The 15562-nt window shown below is 44.2% G+C and overlaps 1 protein-coding gene across 1 annotated transcript in view; it reads right to left on the bottom strand.

Annotated features, from left to right (window-relative positions):
• The window catches only part of LNX2 (ligand of numb-protein X 2), a 304857-nt gene that overhangs the window by 46142 nt on the left and 243153 nt on the right, over positions 1-15562 (bottom strand). Inside the window, exons 4-5 of the mRNA XM_075334627.1 lie at positions 11560-11759; positions 8375-8743 (exon numbers count right to left, since the gene is read on the bottom strand). Of these exons, the coding sequence (XP_075190742.1) occupies positions 8375-8743; positions 11560-11759 (569 nt within the window). The remainder of the gene's footprint in view (positions 1-8374; positions 8744-11559; positions 11760-15562) is intronic.

Raw genomic sequence — 15562 nt, 5'->3', positions numbered from 1 at the left:
GAAAGGGAGAGGGGGGAGAGAGGGAGAGGAAGAGAGGGAGAGGAAGAGAGGGAGAGGAAGAGAGGGAGAGGGACAGAGGGAGAGGGCGAGAGAGGGAGAGGGGGAAAGAGGGAGAGAGGGGGAGAAGGGAAGTAAGGGAGAGAGGGAGAGAGGAAGAGAGGGAGAAAGAGGGAGAGAGGGAGCGGTTTTGAGATATTTGAATTTCAACATGTAAGATGGGTGGTAGTAAGGAGTAAGATATGTCCTCATATTGGGATGGAGGTCTGTACACAAGATTTGCTGTTTAGACCTAAGCAGTTTGGCAGATCACACCATCATCAATTTTCTATATAATGGCAATAAGGTAATAAACCAAAGTATAAATTGTATCTACGGTAAATTACATTCCTAGCTTAAAAAAGGTGTTACTTTTTAATGTTCATTTACATGAGCTGATAATCACTGATCATTCATAAGAATGCTCCTTCCCCATTATCAGCCAACAACTCAGGGACATTTGGTGCTTGTTTACATGCAGAAACCTTTAAAATGCGCCCCATGTCTGTCGTCACAATCCTCCTATGAACTCCGTCCCGTGCCTAACATTCATAGACAATCGTGATTTCTACCTTACAGAGCAGTGCTGATGCACTGCTGTGTTTTGCACAGGCGAATAAATGACCGTAGCTTCAAGTCCCATAAAAGGACTATTAAATCCAGTAAAAAAATAAATCAAAAAAGTTTTTAAATTATTAAAATAATAAAAAAGCTCAAATTACCCCCCCTTTTGCCCCTTTAAAAATAAAATAATTAAAAATATTACACAGATTTTGTATTGCCATATTAACAAACATCTGATCTATCATAATCTAGAATAAATTAATCTGATCAGTAAAGGGCGTAGAGAGAAAAAAAAATAAAAATGACAGAATTATTTTTGTTTGTCGCCACAACATTGCAATAAAAGGTGATCAAAACATCACATCTACACAGAAATGGTATAATTAAATACATGAGGCCAGGGCACAAAAAGTAAGCCATCACTGAGCCCCAGATCCCGAAAAAGGAGAATGTTACAGCTCTTGGAAAATGGTGACAAAAGCAATTTTTATTTTTTTATTTTTTTTTGTTTTACAAATCTCTGTTTTTTTTCCAAATTGACGTCCCACAACAAGGCCCGACGCGTTTCCCCCCGATCGAGAGTCCCACCGGGGTTCTTCAGGGGCACCCTAATAGGGCAAAGGCCACCGGCCGCAATCTGCCAATCTTGTTGTGGGACGTCAATTTGGACGATGGGTCACTGAACCCCCGTTTAGACTTCTAAAGGAAGCTAAGTATCACTATGGTAATGATGAGAACTTATAATAACTAATGTGGTTACTTGGACCATACCTTTTTCATCCTCATTGTTTGCTCTAATCATGTATTTGCCTTCTGTGAAGTGTGTGCATTTATATCTTCTATGAAGCACCCCCACCACTATCCTTTAGATGCCATGAACCATATAGGCATATTTTGATGTCAGCCTTTTATGACTGTGAAGGGTGACCCGTCTGCTGTCTTACGGCTCACTTGGGTTTAAGTGTATTCCTATGAGTGTCACTGAGAATTGTGGACATTTGTTGGTTTACCCCCTTAAGTTTTCTACAGGAGGGTTTTGCTATCTTGACCGAGGATTGATTTGCACAATAACTAGCTTCTGATATTCTGTATGAATATTTGGTTAATACAACACTTCAGATATGAAATTTAGAGCATTATTATGTATTGGATCTAGAGCATTCAGTACCGTACAAATAGTAACTGATACTGTCTTTTGAGGTATATCGTATAATTACATGGTCCATTCAAAACACCATTCTAATAGAATTTTACTGCCTCAAGTACTGTGTGTGTCTGGTTGTCTATTGAGTATTATGCAGTGCAACCTCCCCGCACTCCTCCTTTCCCAGTCCAGCTGCACTTGAGAACAGCGGAGGGAAAGAAGGGTGAGTCTTCGTTGAGCGGGGGCGCCATTTGCGTCTGGATATAGGGTGCCAACCTCCGCGACTAGGTAGGGCCAGATTAGGAAACCGCTTGGCCACACCCTTGTTGCACTGTGAATGAGTGATACACATCTATACCTTCACCAAATATTGATGATGGACAGTAATGTTAATTGTTTATTGTATTTGGACATTTGATCGCCTTACATGGCCACATAGGTTATTTCTTCTTCCCCAATTGTCATTTAACTGGTGGATTTGTTTCAGAAGAACCCTTGTTAGCGGCCAAGTGAGAAACTATTGGGGATCTACTGTCCTTTATGTGTGTTTTGTTATGTGGGGATTATCTGTTTTAAAATGAAACTATTAAGATTGTAATTTTAGGGATTTTTCTTTATGGTTTTTGATGTCAATCACCCCTTTGTCTACAAATTTATGGTCTTTGGACAATGGTAGGCATAGGTATAGGTACAGACTAGAAATCACAATATGTAAAAGAAGTCTACAAAATAGTCAAGTGGAAATCACTTTTATCCAGTTACGATGTTTCAAGTGATTATACTAAAGATCCACATGAATACGTTACAGCTGTTGAATAAATCATCTAAAATGACATTATGTAGGATAATCTAAGCACCCTTTGAGGCATGTTTATTGTCCCAGTACGTAACACGACCATTTCTGATTGACTAAGGAAATAAAGGTTCTGTAGTCTGATGCCAAAATATAAAGCATTTCGACAATATTCTGACAACACACTCTATGGTGCTCCAATATTTAAGGGTGAGAATGTCTTAGAAGCCTTGGAACGGTCGAAGGTAAATATAGGAAAATACTGGGGAAAAACTGATGAAGTTTTAAATGACAAGTCATTTTCAAGAAAAGAGGCTTTTACACCCACCCAAAAAAGGCAAAGATTGAACTGGCTGCTTTGTAGCCATGCCCCTTTAGGTTTAAATAGTGGGGTTTCCCAGCAATCCTTGCTGATGATACAAATCTTTTGTATTCTGTCCGCCTTGGTGGAAGCTTCTGTCTATGAATGTTTCAGAAGTCCAGATATTAATCCAAATCACATCCATTTGGTCTAAAAGTGTTGACACAAATAGCAGGAGTCGCATTTGATTCTCAATCTGACCACTAGTAGCTGCACAATTCTGCAAGTGAATAGTAAAACCAGGCAACCAATAACATTGGTGGCAGTTGCCCCACCATGAGAAGCATCTTCGGTATCTTTAAACAAGTGGTTCCTAATGATGAGCAAGCATGCTTGTCAGTTCTTGATACTTGATCAAGCATCTGGGTATTCGGATACTTGTGGTGCTCGGCTGAGTATTGCAGGTGCTCAAATGTTTCGTCCGTAAAATAACGAGTACAACTCATAGCCTTGCTTCACTGCATGATGTATGCAAGCACCATAGGAAGAGCCATTCGCAGTCTCTGGCTCTCACTGCGGGGTAAAACAATGTTTTTGGATGTAGTGTCCTGCCCCCCCCCCTCCAAAAAAAAACCCCTCTCTCTCGCTCTCCCCCAGAAATGCTCTGTTTATGACTCGTATGTGGATGGAGACCATAACTTTCCAATCATTGACTTCCATTATAATGGTTACTAAAGTTGAGCCCTTTCAGAGCATCTGACCTGCACGACTCAAGGACCGAGTGCCCGAGCAATTAAGTGCTCGCACATGTCTAGTGGTTCATATTGTTTCTTTTTACTTATTTCCAAATCCCCCTGCTGCTCCTCCATACCACAGCCTGGATCTCCTGCCCGTATCTTGACTACCTCGCCCAGTAGAGATGGTCTCCAGCCAAATAGAAGCTGCAGCGATAACTGAAGACTGGGTAAGTTGTGCCTACCATCAGCATCTGTCCAATATGAGCCTCTAACCCCAGGTGGACAACCATATTTGCCATACATTTATTTTCCTGTACTAACACTCCTTGTCTTTTTTGTTTATCTGTAGGTAGAGCTGTCTATATGGCAGCATTCCTCAACTCCAGCCCTCAAGGCCCACCAACAGATCCTGTTTTCAGGATATCCTTAGTATTGCACAGTGATAATGGAATCACATTTTCTAAGGAAATCTTATAAACATGATCTGTTGGTGAGCCTTGGGGGCTGAAGTTGAAGAACGCTGCTACACATGCATGCTAATACCAGGAAAGCTGTCCGTCAATAACTCCTTACTCCACCAACTGAACTCCTTAGAGTAAGTCCATATGATGTCTTTTCCAGGGGGATTCCATTTGGAATCTGCCTAAAGAATCGCCACAAAAAAAATCAACATTACTGTGCACATGTTCAGTCTTTTATTACTTCTTTTAACCATTTCATGGTTCAGAAACCATTCAGCAGTTCAGAGAAGTACTATGTTCATTCTTAATAGTTGAAAGTATAGGAAACAAATGCCCGAGGCAGAGTCACCGGAAAAACATGACAGCAAATCTGCCAGAGAAGCCACTTGTCACGGTCGTCTCCCTGCTTTTTAGAGACTAGATGACAGATTTAGGACTGGAGCCTCTCATTTCCATCTGGGACTCTACATTTAAACAAAGTTTCTTTTCTTTTGGTGTTTTATGAGTTAATATCAGTTTTGTTGACAGCAGTCCATTGCAGGGCATGTCAGCTGCAGCTGCTTTGTATCCACAGCCCTTTGGGTTTAAATAGTGGGGTTTCCCAGCAATCCTTGCTGATGATACACATTTTTTGTATTCTGGCTGCCTTGGTGGAAGCTCCTGTCTAGGAATGTTTCAGAAGTCAAACTTAATCCTTTTTTGCTGCTGTTTTCCTGTTTGTCTTACCTTTCCTTGTGTCGTATTAGTGCAGCAGTGGGTTTAGTGAACCTCACCTGCTGGTTACCTTGCCAGAGTATCTACAGGGTTTCTCAGGGTCGTAGGTTCCTGCTCGGCGACTGTTGAGGAGGCTGTATAGAGACTGGCTAGGAGAGTAGGAACATCTACCGCTCTCACTAGCGCCAAGGCCCACCGTTGTTATAGTGTCCCATATTTTCCCCCTTATTTGTGGTATTGCTTGTGGTACTTTTGTTGTGTGTCAGGCTCACCGTCGGTCTAAGCGCACGTGCCATGCTTGTTATACCTGGCAAGCGTGACACCACTGCAGGATAAAAATGGCCAGTTTAAAACTATATTTCTGTCTGCTCAGCTTTCCTTGCTCTATAATATATTTGCAGACCAGACACCATCTTTACTGTGGCAGGTTTCTTTAGAGAAAAGTAAAATGATCTACCTATCCAAAGTGTTTGTTAGGATTGAGCACACATCATTGTTTGAAAACTTTTAGTTACAGCCCAGCGCTGCCCTCTAATAGCAGTAAAGTACAGGTTGACCACAGTGCGGCACTTTTCATGATTACAGCCTTCTGTAAAGATGTCTCGATAAGTTGTAACAATGTGTTCTGGCACACTTACTCAATGTTGGCATGCTTCAACAAAAAACAATTCACATCTCCAGTTAGCCAGATTTCATGATTTAATGAGTCCATCTGTGAAGGATTATTTCTGTGCTCAGAGTTATTTCATCTTATTTATGAACATGTAATCTTTTTTAACCTTTTACCAACCAGAGTGTTCTGGTCATAAGTGAACAGGCATTTATTTTTAGTAATTTGATGCAGTTGATGGTTTCACAACCATAATTGTTTTTTTAAACAAATGTTTTTTTATTTCCGAAGCTTTCAAAATAATCTTATATACATAGTACATGTATAGTACACCACGCCGGACCCGTGGAAGCAATTTGTTGCGAAACGGCCCGCCGTCGTCCAGCGTGGTGTCTACTCACCTCCCCACCACCTGTATCCCTACCTGAAAATGGATTAAACAGGATTTGATCCCTCCCCCTTTTTTGAGGTACGCACCCGGATTGTTTTTCTTGTATTGAGACTGAGCCTGTAGCAGTCAGTGGTATAGCGGTGCACCGGTACTTCTCACTCCTCCATATATATATATATATATATATATATATATATATATAAAACTATATATAGAGATATATATATATATATATATATATATATATATATAGATATATATACAATGTATATATAATATACAATGCATAAAATAAGTTCATTTTAAAAGTTTTTTCCCCCCATTTTTAGTTTCTAATTATATTAGAATTTTGTCCTGGTCGCTTTGATGCACCATATGTAGATTCTTGGGTAACCAGGATGGCTATGGTGGTGGTTTGTGTTGGAGTGGGCAGTTTTTTGTTGTATTTCTTTTTTTATTATTTTTTTTAGCTATGTTGGTAACATAATCTGTCCCCATAAGGCTATGAAAGGCTTCTGGGTGATGTGTATGCATTTTAATTTTGAGGTTTTAAACTCTGTCTGAGGTATCTTTTGGAGCCTCAGATCAAGGAGTACCTCATGGATTCATTACTATCTGACAGAGATGGTCTGGGTCCACTAAGGGGTACTTTGCACACTACGACATCGCAGGTGCGATGTCAGTGGGGTCAAATCAAAAGTGACGCACATCCGCCGTCGCTGTCGATATCGGAGTGTGTAAATCGTTTTTGATATGATTAACGAGCGCAAAAGCGTCGAAATCGTATCATCGGTGTAGCGTCGGTCATTTCCATAATTTCGGAAGGACCGCTGTTACGATGTTGTTCCTCGTTCCTGCGGCAGCACACATCGCTGTGTGTGAAGCCGCAGGAATGAGGAACATCTCCTACCTGTGTCCTGCGGCTCACGCCAGCTATGCGGAAGGAAGGAGGTGGGCGGGATGTTTACATCCCGCTCATCTCCGCCCCCCTGCTTCTAATGGCTGCCTGCCATGTGACGTCGCTATGACGCCGCACGACCCACCCCCTTAATAAGGAGGCGGGTCGCCGGCCAGAGCGACGTCGCAGGGCAGGTGAGTGCATGTGAAGCTGGCATAGCGATAATGTTCGCTACGCCAGCTATCACCATGATATCGCAGCTGCGACGGGGGGCGGGGACTATCGCGCTCGGCATTGCAAGCAGCGGCTTGCGATGCCGTAGTGTGCAAAGTGCTCCTAAGACTCCTCAGCTCTGCCATGCCAAATGATCACAGCATGATAAGAAAGTCATAAGGGCTTACAAAGAGAAGACAGAATCATTTAGAAACTGTTTCTGTCTTTTATTTAGGGGCCATAGATATATTCAAAAGCTAAGTCTTTCACCAAATCTTGATAAATTACATGAGAAAGAGCTTTAAACCCCTATTGTACATTTGATCTAAGAAGCAATAATATACTACTAGTGATGAATATTATCTGGACCTTTTTTGCACTGCCCTTCTGGTATAAGGGAGATTAGTCAAAGTGACTTTGTGGCCTTTTCCTGATGAAGAAGCCGACTTAGGCTTTGAAACTCGTAGAAAGGAACCACAGCTGATAATAAAGGCCCCATTACACGCGTCGATTTATCGTGCGATCGCATGTGCGATTGCACCCGCCCCCGTCGTTTGTGCGTCACGGGCAATTTGTTGCCCGTGTCGCACAAAGTCGGTCACCCCTGTCACACGTACTTACCTCCCGAATGACCTTGCTGTGGGTGGCGAACATCCTCTTCCTGAAGGGGGAGGGACGTTCGGTGTCACAGCGACGTCACACAGCAGCCGCCCAATAGAAGCGGAGGGGCGGAGATGAGCGGGATGTAACATCCCGCCCACCTCCTTCCTTCCTCATTGCCGGAGGACGCAGGTAAGCTGTGATCGTCATTCCCGAGGTGTCACACGGAGCGAGGAACGAAGAACAACCTGCATCCAGGAATGTGACCGATATTTTGAAAATGAACGACGTGTCAACGAGCAACGATAAGGTGAGTATTTTTGTTCGTTAACAGTCGCTCGTAGCTGTCACACGCTATGATATGTCAAACGATGCCAGATGTGCGTCACGGAATCCGTGACCCCGACGACATATCGCCCGATATATCGTAGCGTGTAACGGGGCCTTTACTCTCATAATTGTGGATTAATCTTCCTTATACCAATAGAGCAGCGCAAAAAAAGGCCAGAGAATATTCACCACTCTCATTCTTCTTGCTTTTGGATCTGCAGCAGCTCTACATTATATATGGGCATTACTTTTCCAACCAGGTCAGCACAATTATTTCTCCTATCCTCCATACCACCAGATAAGACCTCATGTGCTCTTCTTTTTTCCCCCCAGCACATCCTCCTGAATATACTACCAGAATATAGCTGCACTTCACTGGTCAGTCAGACTACAAGGGCAAATATCAATCACAAGGGCCAAACGCCACTTTTGTCAACCCTATAAAATGTACAAGAGGTTTTTCATTTGTGCATGGGATACATAGAAAGCTTAAAGAAACACTCCAGGAAACTTAGTGTTATGTCTCGTCAAGGTACCGAGACACAGATCATTTCTTTTATAAGAGGTATCATGGTAAATTACCTGAATAATCTGAGCAGCTAGTTCCGGTGTACCATGCTTTAGGTCAAGTCCATTGATTGCCAGGACGCGATCATTGCTGTGAAGTCTCCCATCCTGAGCAGCTAGTCCTCCTTCTAGGAGATCCAGAACAAAAACTCCAGATTCATCAGTTCTGCGCACAAGTTTGATGCCAAGCTGCTCATTGGTCCCCCTTTTATTTAGAGTGACATGGAAGCCTTCTTCTCTTTGTAAGTTGCTGTCCATGTGGGCTTGTGTTCTGCTTCCAAAGCGCCTCTCTCGGAGAACGGTGAGATGGAGTACAGTACATGGCTGGGACAGGACCACCCTGGCGTAATTATGGGATACATTGCTAATGTCGAAATTATTCACCTGTACAAAAGAAAACAGTAATAAAAATTCTAAAGGTATAAATTATGACCACCATTGCAACAGTTTTCACTAGTACCAGTAATGAAATGAAGCAATTTATTTTAAAGGAATTGTCCACTATTTGGACAACCCCTTAAATAAATACCGAAGTAAAATAAGACGCTTATACTCAGTTTTCGCACTGGCACTGTTTGAGCCATGTTGGAGCCGGATTGTCTCTCTTAATATTATGTCATGTGACCGATGAAGCCAATCAATGATCTGATTGGCTGCAGCTCATCAATATTCCGTCAGAATAGACATCCGCTCTGATAAAATAGTACAGGCTGCAGACAGCAAACAGCCACTGATTGACACAACAATGTCAAGAAGCGCCGAGTGATTGCACAATGTCACGCAAGTGCCGAGTGACTGAACAAGGTCATGAGAGCGCCAAGTGATCCAACCTCAACAGCACTGAAATGGTGCATGAGTTATAAGCTCTTCCTATTTTACTCATGGGATTCGAGCATTTAAGAAAGGATTGTCCAAGTACCTTTAAGGTATTTTGCTTTGTTTCTACATATTTTATTATTTTATATATCGACAAAACGGAGTCTGATTCTGTTGTTACCTGTCCTCAACATCTTGCTATTCTGCTGAATGAAAAAAGTGGGGGACAATAAAGAGTATGACTACAGGATCAGACTACACAAAATTTGTCAGTAGTCTGTTACCATGGAGATACACTGATCTGCTGTAAACAGAGTCAGATAGAGATTTGTTTAGTTAAAAGAATTGTCCAGTCTAAATCCATAAGTCTGCATTCACTCTATGTGTCACTCTATGTGACTGCAGACTTGTGAATCCTCACATCACACTCACTGTGCACTGTGAGGACTCTCTGATGTCCGAGCCAAGAATGATGGTCACGCTGCCGTGAGATTATGATAAGACTCCCGGCCAGAAAACGACTAGACGGGTGCGGACTCGCTCAATACACTTACATTGATTGAAGTCACAGCCATCTAGTTGGATTCTGGCTGGGAATATGTATATCACATATTCGCGGCCACATGACCGCTGTTTGCCGTGGTTTCCGGCTCGGACACCGGCGAATCCTCACAGTGCACAGTGCATGGGATGTGAGGATTCACAAGTCTGCAGTCACATAGAGTGACTGCAAATGTGTCATTTTAGACTGGATAACCCTTTTAAATTCTGCATGAACCTGACATGAGAAATAATGCAATATAACCCATTGGATGATAAATTGTGGAGTTAAGGCCGCGTTACACGCAACGACATCGCTAACGAGATGTCGTTGGGGTCACGGAATTCGTGACGCACATCCGGCCTCGTTAGCGACGTCGTTGCGTGTGAAACGCATGAACGACTGTTAACATTCAAAATTACTTACCTAATCGTTGATCGTTGATGCGTCATTCCTTTCCCAATTATCGTTGCTGTTGCAGGACGCAGGTTGTTCGTTGTTCCTGTAGCAGGACACATCTCTACGTGTGACACCGCAGGAACGAGGAACATCACCTTACCTGCGGCCACCCGCAATGAGGAAGGAAGGAGGTGGGCGGGATGTTCGGGCCGCTCATCTCCGCCCCTCTGCTTCTATTGGGCGGCTGCTTAGTGACGCCGCTGTGACGCCAAACGAACCGCCCCCTTAGAAAGGAGGCGGTTTACCGGCAACAGCGACGTCGCTAGGCAGGTAAGTATGTGTGACAGGGACTAACGATATTGTGCACCACGGGCAGCGATTTGCCCGTGATGCACAACCGACGGGGGCGGGTACGTTCGCTATCGATATCGATAGCAATATCACTGCGTGTAAAGTGCCCGTTAGTCTTCTGCTTCTAGGAGGATAATAACTAGTGATAGCCATGCGTGCTCATCATGTCTCGGTACTCGGTCAAGCATCGTGGTACTCCGCTATCACTAATAATTAGTAATGGGTGAGCACTAAAATGCTCGTTCTTCGATTTGAGCTGGTTAGACGTTCAACGCGAGTAACGAGCATTATGGAAAATCAATGATTGGCCTGTTTCTGTCTCTGCCCACATAAAGCAAGCCATAAGCAGAGCATTTCTGGCAGTAGGAAGGGTGAGGGCTTTTTTGGTCACACTACGTCCGAGAACGTTGGTTTATCCCCTGGGGGAACCATTCAGAGACTGCGAACGACTCTCCCAGGAATGCAAGCACACATCATGCAGCAAAGCAAGCCTGTGCGTTGTGGTCGTTTCACAAACGAAATTTATGAGCGCTTGCGATACTCAGCCAAGCTCTGTGACTACCGTGTTATTCCCATCTTGATTGCTTTTTCTATTGAGCTTGTAAACACTGCTTTGAAGCTGCCTAGGATTGTTATGAGCATGTAGTTTCCCTCTAATTCCTGGCCAGATTCAGTGCAGGGCTTACAAAGTACACAACAGCGGTGGTCAGTCTCCTAGGCAACGGTTGTCAATAAAATAAAAGCGTTATCATTATCTCAAGAATGGCTGCAAATTTTAGTAAACAGTAAATTGCAAAAATTATTGTTTTTTTTAAAAACCATTATCCAACAACACTTATGTATGAAGATGACAATATCCCTTTAATAATGGTGGATTTCTAAGATGATGAGCATCGCCTCTTCCAGGAAGCTATATTTCTACTTTGTTTTTCTTTCTCACCACCATTCTTATTATTGTGAGCGATCTTATAAAACACAACAGCATTAGGAAATGGGAACTATTTAAAGACCAGACATCAGCAGTCTCCATCGACCGGAGAATAAAGAGCAATTAATAACATCTATTTAGACACTGTGGTATGTTTTTTCTTACTTGAAGTATTTGGTCACCAGCCAAGAGTCTCCCATCCCGGGCAATGATGCCATCCCGATATATTTCCTGTATGACGATGTTTATTAAAGGGGTCTCGTTACCACCAACGATGCTGATCCCCAGCTCGATGTACGGGTTGGATCGATGTATTTCAATGGTAGTGATTTCTCCTTCAGGCAAGCTAGCCGGGGGATGCATAGCTGTCCAGTACACACAAACAAAAACACAACAATATCAATAGGACGCTTATGGTTCACTGCCTTCCTGATCAATACACTGCAGAGATCAATACTACTCCACATCCTGCAACACAGCTATACATTATGTACTAGGAATCAGTCAAGAGACATCCCTGTGGTCCATGTGAGGAGGTAACATAAAAAATTATCAAATCACCCGAGTAAATAATATATTTTACTCTCCAACCTAAAATAATAAATTAATAAATATTTAGATGAACATGACACTTGTGACACTCATTCTTTAGCTCAAGCACCATGCGGATATACTGTATATACAGTTATGGCCAAAAGTGTTGACACCCTTGAAATTGTTCCAGAAAATGAAGTTAATTACATATGTTTTTTTTATACACGTGCTTATTGTCTTTGTGAGAAAAAAAAAGACAAATTGGACATAATTTCACACAAAAACTCAAAAAAAGGCTGGACAAAATTGTTTGCACCCTCAACTTAATATTTGGTTGCACAGCCTTTGGAATGAGTAACTGCAATCAATCACTTCTTCTAACCATTAACAAGCTTCTTAAGCGGGCTTTACACGCTACGATATCGTTAATGAATTATCGTCGGGGTCACGTTGTTTGTGACGCACATCCGGCGTCATTAACGAGATCGCAGCGTGTGACACTTATGAGCGACCTTAAACGATCGCAAAAGCGGTCAAAATCGTTTGCCGCGGAGAGGTCGTCCTGAAACAAAAAATTGTTTAATGCTTATTAGCGATGATGTTCCTTGTTCCTGCAGCAGCACACATCGCTGTGTGTGACACCGCAGGAGCGAGGAACATCTCCTTACCTGCCTCCACCGGCAATGCGAAATGAAGATGGTGGGCTGGATGTTACGTCCCGCTCATCTCCGCCCCTCCGCTTCTATTGGACGGCTGCCGTGTGACGCCACACGAACTGCCCCCTTAGAAAGGAGGCGGTTTGCCGGCCAGAGCGACGTCGCAGAGCAGGTATGTGCGTGTGATGCCGCCGTAGCGATAATGTTCGCTAAGGCAGCGATCACACAATATCACACGTACGACGGGGGGGGGGGGTGCTATCGCGCTCGACATCGCCAGCAAATGCTAGTGATGTCGCAGCGTGTAAAGCCCGCTTTACTCCTCTCAATTGGAATTTTGGATCACTCTTATTTTGCAAACTGCTCCAGGTCTCTCATATTTGAAGGCATCACCTCCCAACAGCAATTTTAAGATCTCTCCACAAGTGTTCAATGAGATTTAGATCCGGACTCATTGCTGTCACTTCAGAACTCTCTAGTGCTTTGTTTCCATCCATCTCTGGGGGCTCCTTGAAATATGTTTGGGGTCATTATGATGGAAGACCCTTGACCTAGTATACAAACCCAGTTTTCTGTCACTGAGTACTTCATTGTCACCCAAAATATTTTGGTAATCTTCAGATTTCATTATGCCTTTCACATAGTCAAGACACCCAGTGCTAAAGGCAGCAAAGCCACCACTAAAAAAACTTCAAACTTCCACCATATTTGACTGTAGGTACTGTATTTCCCAGATGGATTTTGATTATTCATGTACATTTTGGCAAACTACGGTCTAGCTTCTTTAGGTCTCTCTAGGTCCACAGTGGGGTCCTCCTGGTTCTCCTGCCACAGCGTTTAGTTTTATTCAAATATTATCAGATCATTCCCATTGAAAATGATGCACTCTGAGCTTGCAGGACAGCTTGAATTTCTTTGGAACTTGATTGGGGTTGCTTACCCACCATGCAAACCATCCTGTGTTGTAACCTTTCATCATTTTATTTTTATATAAACACAGACATATATATGTGGCGCCCTTGAGGCTTCAGTCACCAAAGAGGTGCTGCATCTCAGCCAGAGGTGTGGTACCCCATCCTGGGAAAGGAAGAGGTCATCCACCAGTAGATACGGGGCACAGACACTCTCACTCAGCAACACCTCATCAGATCATGATAAGGGCCTAGTGACAGTCTGAGGCCAGGCTGAGGGGTGGAGTCTAGTTAGTGGGAACACACCGTAGGAAGTGAGGCAGTTGAGAAGGAGCAGTGGAGGAGTGAAGACCTGTGGTCTAGAGCTGGTGCAGCTCGGCTTAGACACAAGAAAGACGGGGTCCTAGAGCCCACGGGAAGTGTGCCATACCCCGATGCTCTCATTCTACATACGACATATTGGAGTGGAGGAACTTGGCCGCAGACGGGGATCCAGTCCCTAGACTTGAGGAGAAGAACCAACATTATCAGCTAGTAACACCGGAGGCTAAGGATACAGCTAGTACCGAAGCCAAATCCACACATCCAGTAAAAAGGTGACCACATAGGGTGATAGGGATAGAGCTTCAAGACACCCGAGAGGGCCTGCGGACACTGGCTAGGGGCTCTGTGTGTGCAGGTGCCTGACAGGCGGGAGAGATCAGCGCAGGAAGACGACCAGGAAAGGGACACAGAAGGGTGTACCGGGCTGTGCCTCCGAACTAACCAGGATCGGCTGGAGCCCATCACACCAGGATTGGCACTCAAAAGGCAGCAATTGTCTGGATGTGCTAACCTGGGACTCTGACTGTGAGTAAAAAGATTGTGACCACATCCCTCTGTCATCCGGTTATTCCCTGCGCCTCCGGCTCGGCACCCCGCCATTATAGACTACTACTCCCAACAGCCCTAGGGTCCAGCTCTACCTGTGGAGAGTGATTCTAACTATGCTGCGTCACCACTGACTCCAGGGGAAATTGAACGGCAGCGGCGGCACCTATCTTGCCGCATACCACAGGTGGCGTCATGACATCTCCCCTGTAAATATTCCCCCACCATCATCAGCCATCTTTATTTGAGTGACACCACCGGGGTCATGGAACTGGGCCCCGACGCCATGACATCCTCCCAGACAAAACAGAGTCGCTACCTGGTAACGAGTAACCCCCAAGGCCACGGTGCGGGTGTGTCATATATGCACATATTTACTGTACACACATCTGTACATATATAATAATGAGTCCATAATCCACATTCACTCAACATATGCCATAACAGTGACCCTTAGTCATACATTAGGCTAACATATATTTGCATAAATTTAGTTTACTATGTTTTCCAATGTAACAATGTAGAGGGACACATACCCATACACTAGGATGCATCTGTGTGTCCCACCTGCAGCGGCCGCCTCAGGGACTTCACTCCACCTTCTGGGACGCCACAGGGGCTCCACTTGATTACCACTGGCAACAGGTATGTCAGGTTCACTTTCATAGGAGTCGTGACTCCACTCTCGGTTTGCGGTCGGGGTGAGGGGTGACCGCCACTGCAGTTTAATGAGCGTCTGGGGCTGATGGTATCTGCAGTTAGATGGTGTTGCCTCCCGAGAGTGAGGCAGGCCCCAGGGGCTCTGTTGTATGTGCGTGGAACTACAGGTCGCAGAATAACTCAGACAGAGTCCAGAATGTCTTTCATGGCTTTTACTCACTTTCAGCTTGTTTTGTGAGGTAACCCGGGCGATACTGAGACATACCAGAGAGAACCAGGTATCTTTCAGGCTAGTATAGGGGTGACTGCTGACTTGCCTTCCTAGCACTTCTTGTTTCGGAAAGCCCCTGACTTAAAGTTCCATGGGACTCATCCAGGGAAGTCGCTACTGCCTTTTCTCCCCTTTCTGGCCCGTTTGCTGGCAGTGTGGACCAAGGTGGATAGCTTCAGGCTCATTCCTCCTTATGGGCCCCCTCATTGCTGCTGATGCTCGGTCTCTGTGTTGGTTGGTGTGGGACTTGTTGTCCACCCCACCGG

Source organism: Anomaloglossus baeobatrachus, chromosome 2 (genome assembly GCF_048569485.1).
Source record: "Anomaloglossus baeobatrachus isolate aAnoBae1 chromosome 2, aAnoBae1.hap1, whole genome shotgun sequence".
NCBI classification, from domain to species: Eukaryota; Metazoa; Chordata; class Amphibia; order Anura; family Aromobatidae; genus Anomaloglossus; species Anomaloglossus baeobatrachus.
Note: the sequence above shows the minus strand (reverse complement) of the source record. Positions and strands in the feature narration are given on the sequence as shown.